Source organism: Lepidochelys olivacea (genome assembly GCF_965140295.1).
Source record: "Lepidochelys olivacea isolate rLepOli2 genome assembly, chromosome: 2".
NCBI classification, from domain to species: Eukaryota; Metazoa; Chordata; order Testudines; family Cheloniidae; genus Lepidochelys; species Lepidochelys olivacea.
In genome coordinates this window covers 223,821,201-223,833,999 of record NC_140412.1, presented here as the reverse complement: position 1 = coordinate 223,833,999, position 12,799 = coordinate 223,821,201, and the positions used below count along the sequence as shown (strand labels likewise).

General features: G+C 39.9%; 1 protein-coding gene across 1 annotated transcript in view; it reads left to right on the top strand.

Annotated features, from left to right (window-relative positions):
• LOC311515760 (putative acyl-CoA dehydrogenase 6) overlaps positions 1-12,799 on the top strand; it is a 136,514-nt gene that overhangs the window by 20,653 nt on the left and 103,062 nt on the right. The window contains exon 2 of the mRNA XM_084619070.1: positions 6,857-6,977. Coding sequence (XP_084475196.1) covers positions 6,857-6,977 — 121 coding nt within the window. The remainder of the gene's footprint in view (positions 1-6,856; positions 6,978-12,799) is intronic.

Sequence of the window (12,799 nt, the reverse complement as noted above, 5' to 3'; positions counted from 1 at the left end):
CTACTTGCGCTACATTGATGACATCTTCATCATCTGGACCCATGGAAAAGAAGCCCTTGAGGAATTCCACCATGATTTCAACAATTTCTATCCCACCATCAACCTCAGCCTAGACCAATCCACACAAGCGGTCCATTTCCTGGATACTACTGTGCTAATAAGCGATGATCACATAAACACCACCCCATATCAGAAACCTACTGACCGCTATACTTACCTACATGCCTCCAGCTTCCATCCAGGACATACCACACGATCCATTGTCTACAGCCAAGCTGTAAGATACAACCACATTTGCTCCAACCTGTCAGACAGAGACAAACACCTACAAGATCTTTATCAAGCATTCTTAAAACTACAATACCCACCTGCTGAAGTGAAGAAACAGATTGTCAGAGCCAGAAGGATACCCAGAAGTCACCTACTACAGGACAGGCCCAACAAAGAAAATAACAGAACGTCACTAGCTGTCCTCTTCAGCCCCCAACTAAAACCTCTCCAGCGCATCATCAAAGATTTACAGCCTATCCTGAAAAATGATCCCTCACTCTCACAGATCTTGGGAGACAGACCAGTCCTTGCTTACAGACAGCCCCCCAACCTGAAGCAAATACTCTCCAGCAACCACACGCCACAAAACAAAAACATTAACCCAGGAACCTATCCTTGCAACAAAGCCTGATGCCAACTCTGTCCACCTATTTATTCAAATGACACCATCATAGGACCCAAAAAGCTACAGCTCACGAAAGCTTATGCTCAAATAAATTGGTTAGTCACTAAGGTGCCACAAGTACTCCTTTTCTTTTTGCGAATACAGACTAACACGGCTGTTACTCTGAAACTCATCATAGGACCTAATCACATTAGCCACGCCATCAGGGGCTTGTTCACCTGCACATCTACCAATGTGATATATGCCATCATGTGCCAGCAATGCCCCTCTGCCGTGTACATTGGCCAAACCGGACAGGCTCTACACAAAAGAATAAATGGACACAAATCTGACCTCAGGAATCATAACATTCAAAAACTGGTAGGAGAACACTTCAACCTCTCGGGCCACTCAGTAAAAGATTTAACAGTGGCAATTTTGCAACAGAAAAACTTCAAAAACAGACTCCAATGAGAAACTGCTGAGCTTGAATTAATATGCAAAGTAGATACCATTAACTTGGGTTTGAATAGAGACTGGGAGTGGCTGGGTCATTACACATATTGAATCTATTTCCCTAAGTTAAGTATCCTCACACCTTCCTGTCAACTGTCTAAATGGGCCATCTTGATTATCACTACAAAAGTTTTTTTCTCTTGCTGATAATAGCTCATCTTAACTAATTAGCCTCTCACAGTTTGTATGGCAACTTCTCTGTATGTATATATATATATATCTTCTTACGATATGTTCCATTCTGTGCATCGGATGAGGTGGGCTGTAACCCACGAAAGCTTATGCTCAAATAAATTTGTTAGTCTCTAAGGTGCCACAAGTACTCCTGTTCTTCTTCCATGAATGTATGTCAAATGTAGGGATGCTCTGGGTTATAGCTTCACTGCTTAGTCCATCACATTGCTAATGCAACATATTGATACAGCCTGGCTTCCAAGTTCAGAAAGCCAGTGATGCTCTGCAGAAGTTTTTATGAACAGTCAGGGTTATCCTGAACATCTGAGCAAGGAAAGTACTACATACGGTGTGTAATCAAAACCATAAGAAACACTTATTTGTTGGTAGTTTTAAATGAATTAATAGTGTCCTGGTACAATAAAAATGGTGATGGCCATCTAGGAAATTTTGTTGCGCCCTTGATGCTTGTCTGAGTAGTTTTTACATGAAATACTAGTAGCTGTAGTGTGATTAGAACAATTATAATGCATCATCAGCTATTACAAATATTTACAGGTTTTCTAGGATATGCCAACCCCCCACCCCATACTGTAGACTATTTATTTACTTAATTATTCTCCTTAGAGCAAATGTATTGCTTGTGCCGAATGCTAGAGATAAAAGGCTCTGTAGCCCACTGCCAATCCCCTGAACTGTCCAGTTCTCCCAATTCACTTGTTTGATGTTTTTTCCAGTGATCAATAAGTTATTAGTTAAGAATGTTAATTAGTTTAGTTTGTTGCTTTTCTATTCATGTGAATTTTTTCACTAAATTAAGTTACAGAGACTTCTTTAATTATGTTGTCATAATGTTAACTGGAGTGATCTTCTTTTTTCTAATCAAGTTAGAGCCTTTGAACTGAAATCTGTTAATATCAGAACTGACATGGTATACTTATATGGCACCACAGAATGCAATTAAATAGCCTATTAATTTATACAATATCTCTTACCTTTCAAATTCCCTCTCATTTTAGTTGAACAGGACTTACTGGAAGATTTAATTATATTCCTGAACTTGTGAAAGTGTTATTTTGAATTCAGTATTTTTATGTAAGATTTCCACTCAGTATAATGTTAGCCTGCTAACCATGGACAAAAATACTTTGTACAATAATAGTATAAAATGAGGTATAAGAAGTAGTAAAATGAGGGATAAGAAGTAATAAGTACAATGCTTGCAAAGGTTAAAAGTTGTGGTTTATATATTGTTTTCGCTTTGAATCTCAAATAGCTACATGGAAGCTGAGCTCCATGGTGACTAACAGGAAAAGATCTTTAGTCACTAAAAGACATTTATTTTTACTTCCAGTGCCAAAATTCATTTGATTACATTTTTTGCTCTTGTAGGAACAGTATGCTTGTTACAGAATGCAGTGAGAATTTAACAAAGTTAAATAATTTAACAAAGTTAATAATTTTTCCTAGAAGCAGTATAGAGTTGCAGGGCTAACTACAGATTGGTGTGCTGAGTGAAATCCCGGAGATTATTTTTTTCAATTTAAGAAATACATAATTAAAATTTCTGAGTAAAAAATTATTTTCATATGAAACTTTTGGCAGTAATCTATACCACATTTTTTAAAAATGCTGGATTAAGATTCTCCACTCCCACCCCCAGTTATAGGATGCATACAGATCTGTTCAGTTTTTGTATTTGGGAAGTAGATATACAAAGGGAAGAGTTGTTCCGTCCAACTAAACCTGTTTTGTCATGTTCAGAATGTGTTTTGTTGACATTAATTTGCCATAGTAAAATCATGAAGAAATGTGTGTGTTTTTGGCCAAAACAGGAAAACCTACTGTATGTTGGTAGAAATAAGTTATGCCACATAATATTTTTAATTTTATCAGAAATAGTATTTAGTATTAAGCAAATATTCACCCCAACGTAAGGGATATGTTAGTCTGGACAGTCAAATAGACAGTGCAATATGCTGTAGTTTCATGAGGCACTACCTGGGGATGTTCTGAAGGTGAATATCCATGTGTTTGTTTTACTTGTATGCTGGAATAATTTATAACAACAACAACAAGAAAACCCCAAACCAAAAAAGCAACAACGCTGCCTGTTTCCTCCCATTTCTCCTTTCCTGAACACTGAGCTACAGATGCTGTTTTTGATACAGTTTAGTACAGATTACTTTATAAAAAGGTTTGTTGTTGTTAACGTCATCTGACATTATATGAGTTTGTTGGCTTGATCAGTTTCCTAGTGGGCACCTATCCATGTTTTTTTAAAAGAATAACAATTGATATTGACTGTGGTATCACTCTTGCAGGCAGTCTCCACAGAGGGACAGGAGCTTGCATTGGTATGCAAACTGACCCTCTTCTCCTTTACAGAGATTATGCCTCTGGGTTTGAATTGTGACACTCTGGTGGGGCAGTATGAGGAAAATGTGTACACTGTACTTAAGATAAATTCTTATGCTGTCACCCTAAACAAGAGGACAGTATTGTCATTCTTAACAAGCTTTTGTTGCTGCAAAACTGATGGAAAATGTAAATGAGTTTGATGCTGCAATCATTCCATTGACTTCATTGACTTCTAATACATGCAGATGGCTGCAGCGCTGGACTCAGTCCCAATGGTTATAGTACACAGGGAACAATTCTAGAACATCTACTTCCTACATTTGCTGAGCTCTATCAAAACATTAGGGTAGATTTCTGTTCATAGTTAGTAGTCGCTTCTGGCCATTTTCCTGGACGCTATCAAGTGAAGTCTCACAAACAAAGAACACTATTGATAAAAAATTATACTTTTCTACAGCAAACTCAACATTAAGGGTCTATATCTTGAGTATTTAAGTATCTGAAATGAAAATTTATAAACATAGTGGAAGTCTGTCCTAGATACAACATGGGAAGAGGGAAGTGCAGTTTATTTTTGTTCTTGCTAATCATGTGATCAACAATGTTCATATGAGAGAGATTATAAATAATTTAATAAATTAAACATCCAATGTAATTGTTTCACAGAATATGGTGTTAGGAGTGAAATAATAATTTTTGCTGCCTGATGTGAGGTATCCAGTGTTCCTTGGCCAGCTGTAGAGCAGGAAGCTGGTGTGGATGGACTGAGATTCTTTTAAGACTGTACAAAAACTAAATCTCTCAAAATGAAACTCCACAGGGTCCCATCCTTCTCAGCCTAGTGATTTGGGAAGCAGTAAGTATTTATTTCCAGATTAAGAAGTAGTTATCACTACAGGACGTATTTATTTGGTATGGACAAAAGACTGGGAAAGGTAAACACTTGGAATAATAAATGAAGTGTATATTATAATACATCATTATTTTGGAGAGGAGTAAAATCTCCTTCATGGATTAAAAATCTGTCTTTATCCTTATTAAAAATAGTACAACTTTTTTATTCCAAAGTGTGTGTGTGTTTAACTTGGACCTCTTATTTGTAGGGCCCTAAAAATTCATGCTCATGTTTCATGTTTTCAGATATTTACATCTGAAATTTCATGGTGGTGTAACCATGGGGTTCCCAGCCCAAAAGGAAGTTGTGGGGTGGTAATAAAGTTGTTGTAGAGGGGTTGTGGGATTGCTACCCTCACTTCTGCAATTCCTTCAAAGCTGGGCTCTGAAAGCCGCAGCCCGGAGCTTCCTGCAGCTACAGGAGATTCCCAGAGGTGGAGGTGGGCCTGATCTCCACCGTGCTGCTTGGAGTGTCCCAGCCATGGGCTCCTAGCTGCTAGTCCCGGCCGGGCTGGGGAGGGACAGGATTTGCTCTTCCCCTGCACGGCCGCTCTCTGAGGGAGAGCAGACTCACTTTCGGGTACCTCGTGCAGCTGCAGGGTGCTCTCAGCAGCATGCGGGAGATCAGACCCATCTCCACCTCCAGTAACCTCCTGCAGCTGCAGGAAGCTCCAGGGTAGGCACCTGGGGGTGGGTCTGATCTCTCCCTGAGAGCAGCTGTTCAGGGGAAGAGTAAGTCCTGTTCCTCCCCAGCTTGGAGGTGACTAGCAGCTGTAGCCAGGGCACAGTAGGAGCCCCACAAGCCGGGGCGCCTGCAGCCGCCCTCCTCCCCTCCCCTCCCATCCAATAGCTAGATTTCATGGGGCAGGTCTGATTTCACAGTCTGTGATACATTTTTCACAGCTGTGATTTTTGATAAGGCCCTACCTATGTGTGATATTTAATGTGTTCAGTCTTCATGTGCCCTGAAGAATTGGTGTAGGAGCAGACGTGGCTTATGTCCCATCGTCAATTACCCCTGCATAATTTAGAGCAGTTTGAAGACTGCTTCAAATTATGCTGGCTAGTAAGAGACCAGTCTGGGCCATTGTTTATACTGGGCATGGGCAGGCATTGCTGAAGTATTCTGCACTCTGGTCACAACCCAACCACGCATGCTACAATGGGAGTGGGTAGTCTGGAGCTAGCTATGTTGGCTCTATGTTAGTCGAGGATTTCCCAATGCTAGGAGGGTCCTCAGCTGCCCATTTAGGCTCCATGACACAAATAGGCCTGAGCATGAACTAGGAGCTGGCCCAATGTATTTCCATCTCCTTCACCCCAATCCTATTTTTGCATGTGTATCCCTTTGACTGGTTTTATTTAAGAGCTAATAGCACTAAGCTTATATCTGGGATGGTAGAGGGTGTGGGCATCCCATATTGGGATCTCATTAGCAGATGCCAGTCTGAATGTCCTCCTCTGCATGAGATGTATACCATGGAACAGGAACAAGAGCCAGAATGCTGCAGATTAATAGGGACCGTGGGTCTAGGTCAAGTTAGGCAAGGAATTCCTTTGTGACTGGTCGGTTAGTTTAGCCCAGGGGTTCTCAAACTGGGAGGTCGGGACCCCTCAGGGGGTTGCGAGGTTATTACATGGGGGGATCGTGAGCTGTCAGCTTCCACCCCAAACCCTGCTTTGCCTCCAGCATTTATAATGATATTAAATATATTAAAAAGTGTTTTTAATTTACAAAGGGGGTCGCACTCAGAGGCTTGTTATGTGAAAGGGGTCACCAGTACAGAAGTTTGAGAACCAGCGGTTTGGCAATTTTGACCCCTCTCTGTGGCTGTCTTCATTTGTGGCTTGGCCTTTGTCACTGCTATTATTTGTAGTGTATGAAATCATTGTGCATAGCCAGTCCAAGTAATTTGCATCCTTCACATGAAAGTTAATCATCTGAGGTTGGTGTAAGCCTTCCTTCATATTGCCGCGTAGAAACTAATTTGGATGTAGCAAAAATAGGGATAGTTTCCATTTCTCATGGGTTCTAGCGTTTTTCTTTTCATAACAACTCCTCATGCAGTCAGCATTTCTACTTTCTAAAGAATGGATTTACATTTGTATCATGCCCTTATTTGCAATTTTAATGGACATCAACTGTAAGCCATGGAGATTAATGTATCCAGCAGAAAGCAAACTCATGGGTTTTCAAAATTTTACTTGTGCCATTCTGCGTTAAACGTATTTTTTTAATTTGTTTTCCAAATGCAGATTATTGACAAGGAGATTAACCCATTTGTGGACAAATGGGAAGAAGAAGGACAATTTCCAGCACACAAAGTATTTAAAATTCTAGGACAAGCTGGATTCCTTGGAGTTAACAAACCAACAGGTAAAATCTTTACATTCATTTTAATAGATATTGACCAAAACCAAAACCTGCATCTGAAATCTTGGGTAAAATTTTCAAAAGCATCTTATATATTGTTTTCAGACATGTTGAAGGCACTTGGGGAAGTACAGCTGGGTGAATATTTTGGTTGAAACTTTTTTCACTGCAAGAATGCAGTTTGAGGTTGACAGACATTTTGCAAATGTGTGTCAAATTCACCAAGTTGTTTTCATTAAAAAAAAACCCTTTCAGAATGAAACAATGACATTTTTCAAATTGAAATGAGTTTCCATTTAGAAATTTACTTTAATTTTATTAATTTTTAAAAAGTTTTAAAAAATTCAAAAAATAAACAAACATTTCTTTTGACCCTAAACTAATTTTTTTTTCCAAGTTTTCAGTTTGCTGAACATTTGGAAACATTTCATTTCAAGTTGACCCAAAATTATTTTTTTTCCCCAATTTTGTTCAGAAAGCCCAGTAAATCGAAAAATCAGTTATTCACATGGTTCTACTTGGGAAACTAAGTCCCATTGATTTTCACTTTTGAAAATAGGACTCAGACTCTTAAATCACTTAGTTCTAATATCTGTCTGTTATAGACTGAATCTGAACACCTGGACTTTGGGAAAGTTCAGATTCAGATGTGGCTATTGTGTCTATGGCCTGTCCCTACTCCCTCCACTCTCTCCAAGTTGGTGCATTCAAATCCGGGGATTTGGTTTTGCCTGCTATAGAGATACTAAATTAAGATTTGGTTGTGATTTGTAGTGGGATTTGTGATTTGTAGTGTTGTAATATAGAGTAGAAACCCTTAATTAATTCCAGTATTAAAGATGTTACTCATTCTAATGATATTCTACATACTTAAAATTGGAAATACCACTGGAACTGGTAACAGAAATGAATTTTTTAAATGCACCTCACTGGTACGTGCTGAATGAGCAGGCTATACTAGGAAACATACGTGTCTATATTTAGTCTAATAAACTCACTATGGATTGCTAGAAAGAACTGGCTCAAAGACAGAAACGTTGAGTATTCACATTTAAAAATGTTGGCCTTTGTGTGCAGTAAATGTTTTTTCTCATTTAGTTACAGAGTAAAATGAAACAAAAACTTAGTATTTTGTATAATACATGGGGTTTATTTTCATGTAGTTCATTTCTACGTGTCCCAGCTTTTAGCATAATTTAAATGATAGATGCATAATACATCTTATATTTAAATTACACAAAATTGAGATTCAGTCATTCTGCTTCTGAGGTCACATTTAAGTGATAGCATGGATCCAGGAAAGAGGCATATGTTGCTAAATGCACTTTGTGAGTACTCTTAAAAGGGGACATACAATACTCCCCCAAGGAGTTCAGTCACAAATTTAATTAATGCATTATTTTTTTAACGAGTGCCATCAGCATGGAAGTATGTCCTCTGGAATGGTGGCTGAAGCATGATGGGATATACAAATGTTTAGCATATCTGGCACATAAATACCTTGCAATGCCGGATACAAAAGTGCCATGCGAATGCCTGTTCTCACTTTCTGGTGAAAGTGGGCAGCATTATCTCCTGTAAATGTAAACAAACTTGTTTATCTTAGCGATTGGCTGAATAAGAAGTAGGACTGAGTGGACTTGTAGGCTCTGAAGTTTTACATTTTTTTTGGTTTTTGAGTGCAGTTATGTAACAAAAAAAATCTACATTTTGGAAAGTTGAACTTTCATGACAAAGAGATTGCACTACAGTACTTGTATGAGGTGATTTGAAAAACATTATTTCTTTTGTTTATCATTTTTACAGTGCAAATATTTGTAATAAAAATTATATACACTGATTTCAATTACAACACAGAATACAATATATATGAAAATGTTGAAAACCAGAAAATATTTAATAAATTTAAATTGGTATTCTATTGTTTAACAGTGTGATTAAAACTGTGATAAATTGCAATTAATTTTTTGAGTTAATTGCATGAGTTAACTACAATTAATTGAAAGCCCTAATTATTATTTGTATTACAGTAGTGTCTCAACCTATATTGGTGCCTCATTGTGCTAGACACTGTATAAACACATATGCAGATACAGTCCTGTTCCAAAGAGCTTACAGTCTAACTAGTCAAGACAGACAAGTGGGCGGGGAAACAGTGGCTGAAAGAGGTGCAGTGACTTGCCCAATGTCAGATAGATGTTTAGAGTGAGAGACAGAAATAGATCCCATGTCTCCTGACTTCCAGGCCAGTCCTGTATCCATTGTATTACAGGTTCTACTTTTTCTACATGTACAAATATTTCAAGGTGCAAGACATGAGGTCAGCTTTACAGGGACCACAGCAGCTGGAAAAACTGTGGGACTGGAGAAGTTAACTGTTCAAATCAGTGGAGACAAAAGGAGATAGTAATGAAGGAAACACTCAAGGCATGCAGTATTATCTTTGTGATATGTTACTTAGAGATGGGCCTAATTCAAAAGCCTTAGATGTGAACTCATCTGAAGTTTGGTGAGTTTAGTAGCTGGATGAAATGTGGCTTATATCTCTGACTTTGTGTAATGTATGATTTTTTTTTCTGCACCTACCAACACCTTTCAAGTAAATAATAGATTTTAAAAAGAAAAGTTTGGTTTGAGTTTGATTCAGGTTTGGGGTAAAGGCTTCGAGGCCAGCCTGACTAAAAATTAGATATCTATTCAAGAAAATGAATGAGTACAATATGTAGGATGTCCTCAGAACATTAAGGAGTGGAGGTTAGGAACAAAACAAACAGAAAAAAGTCTCTCCCGCCTCATCAAACTGAACAGCTGAAATGATAAAAAAAAAAATATATTTTTCCAGGATTATGTAAGGCTTGAGAATTGACATTATCATCAATAATGACAGATTGTTGAAAGAATGGAATTTTTTTAATGTTCATCTACACACTAAAGTCCATGTACACTGCTGCTGGGAGCGAACTTCCTAGCTCAGGTAGACAGACATGCATTAGCTCTGCTTGAACCAGCATGCTAAAAATAGCAGTGTGACGGGGGGTAGCACTGATGACAGCTTGGGCCAACCCCCAAGCACAGTTCCAGGAGGTCTGGGTGGGTGTGTACTCAGGCGACTCGCCCAATCTGCCACCCCTGCCATGCTACCCCCAGTCACACTGCTATTTTTAATACACTAGCTTGAACAGAGCTAGAGAGTTTCTGTTTACCTGAGCTGGGAAGCTCTCTCCCAGCTGCAGTGTGGGCGTACCCTAAATGGCAGAGCTGTCACTTGGACAGTCGGTCAGTTTCAGGTATTACATCCCTTTAATTCAGGGATCACAGTTTCAGGTATTACATCCCTTTAATTCAGGGATCCTTCAATCTCGGGGCTTGTCTACACTTAAAACACTACAGCAGCATAGCTGTGTTGCTGCAGTACTTCAGTATAGATGTTACCTATGCCGACAGGAGGGATTCTCCCATTGACATAGGTAATCCAGCTCCCGAAGAAGCAGTAGCTAGGTTGATGGAAGAATTCTTCCGTCAACATAGCGCTGTCTACATGGGGACGTAGGTTAGCTTAACTATGCCGTTCAGGGTATAAATTTTTCATACCCCTTACTGATGTAATTAAACCAAACTATTTTTCTAAGGTAGACCAGGCTTCAGTTAGAAGACTAAGACACTCAGATGCTTCCTGGAGAACGAAAAGGACAAAAATAATCTTTGAAAAACATTTCAGAAAAAAATAAAATTACCATTCCAAGAAGAAGGAGAATTTGAGATCTCTTGAAGGCTTAGTTACTTCCAGTTTAAGATAAAATTTTGTCCCTGTAGAAGTCAATAAGGGTTTTATCTTGGACTTCAGTGCAGCCAGGACTTCACCCTTAATGTTTAAGACTATTAAAATAGGAATTGTTGACGTGTTTGATATGCATACACACAAACAAATAACTGCATACATAATAATGAGTGTCATGTACAACATTAATATTTGCACATGGAAAAACAGGTAATTCACAATTGCTCATTTTATGTACACAATTACATATTTAAGTTAGGTGTGCTGTTTTTTTAATACGTTTGACTTTGAGGGACAGATTTTCAAAATGGCTTCAACCTACTGTCTGTATTTTTATCTGCATGTTGTTTGCATCTACATACAGAAACTAGGCCTGATTCTCTGTTCTAAGTCTACTTTTCCCTGCATAAGGACTTAAAGCAGCTGGAAATGGCCCATGGAGGAGAATTCCTGTGAGAATTTGTCTATAGCTATTTATTGGGCTGAGGTAGAGGGAGTGGGGGGAAGTCAGGGACATGGCAACTTGGGTTGGCAACTTTCTAATTGCACATAACTGAACACTCTTGCCCCACCCCTGCCCTCAGGTTCTGCCCCTACTCAGAGGCCCCGTCTCTGCTCACTCCATCCCCCCTCCCTCCATCCCTCGCTTTCCCACACCCTCACTCGCTTTCCGTGGGCTGGGGCATGGGGTTGGGGTGTGGGAGGGGTGAGAGTTCCGGCTGCGGGTGCAGGCTCCAGGATGGGGTCAGAAATGAGGGGTTCAGGGTCCGGGAAGGTGCTTCGGGCTGGGGCAGGGATTGGGGGTGCAGGAGGAGATGTGGGGTTCCGGCCAATTGGAGCTGCAGAGCCGGTGCTTGGGGCGGGGGCAGCACATGGAGCCTCCACTGCATCTAATAGTCCAGTGGTGTTAAACCTGCCCCCTTGCAGCTGTAACTTGTGCTGGAGTCGGTCAATTGAAATTCACGATACACATTGAGAGAACGGAGACCCTTTTGGGCATGCTGCATGCTACCTTTTTAACTGTTCATTACTTACAGTAGATGCCAGTGATAGGTGCCTTAGAATAACCTTAGACTCAAAGATATTACGGTCAGAAGGGACTGTTATGGTCATCTAGTCTGACCTCCTGCACAATGCAGGCTACTGAACCTCACCCACCCACTCTTGCAATAAACCTCTCACCTATGTCTGAGCTATTGAAGTCCTCAAACCATGGTTTAAAGACTTCAAGGTGCAGAGAATCCTCCAGCAAGTGACCCATGCCCCATGCTACAGAGGAAGGCAAAAAACCACCAGGGCCTCTTCCAATCTGCCCTGGAGGAAAATTCCTTCCCGACCCCAAATATGGCGATCAGCTGAACCCTGATCATGTGGACAAGATTCACCAGCCAGATACCCAGGAAAGAATTCTCTGTAGTAACTCAGATCCCACCCCATCTGACGTCCCATCACAGGCCATTGGGCCTATTTACCACGAATAGTTAAAGATCAATTAATTGCCAAAATCATGTTATCTCATCATACCATCTCCTCGATAAACTTATCAAGTTTAATCTTGAAGCCAGATAGGTCTTTTGCTTCCCCTGCTTCCCTTGGAAGGCTATTCCAAAACTTCACTCCTCAGATGGTTAGAAACCTTCTTCTAATTTCAAGTCTAAACTTTCTGATGGCCAGTTTATATCCATTTGTTCTTGTGTCCACATTGGTACTGAGCTTAAATAATTCCTCTCTCTCTCCGGTATTTATCCCTCTGATATATTTATAGAGAGCACTCATATCTCCCCTCAACCTTCTTTTGGTTAGGCTAAACAAGCTCCTTGAGTCTCCTTTCATAAGACAGGTTTTCCATTCCTTGGATCATCCTAGTAGCCCTTCTCTGTACCTGTTCCAGTTTGAATTCATCCTTCGTAAACATGGGAGACCAGAACTGCATACAGTATTCCAGCTGAGGTCTCACCAGTGCTTTGTATAATGGTACTAACACCTAGGTATCTTTACTGGAAATACCTCGCCTGATGCATCCCAAGACCGTGTTAGCTTTTTTCAC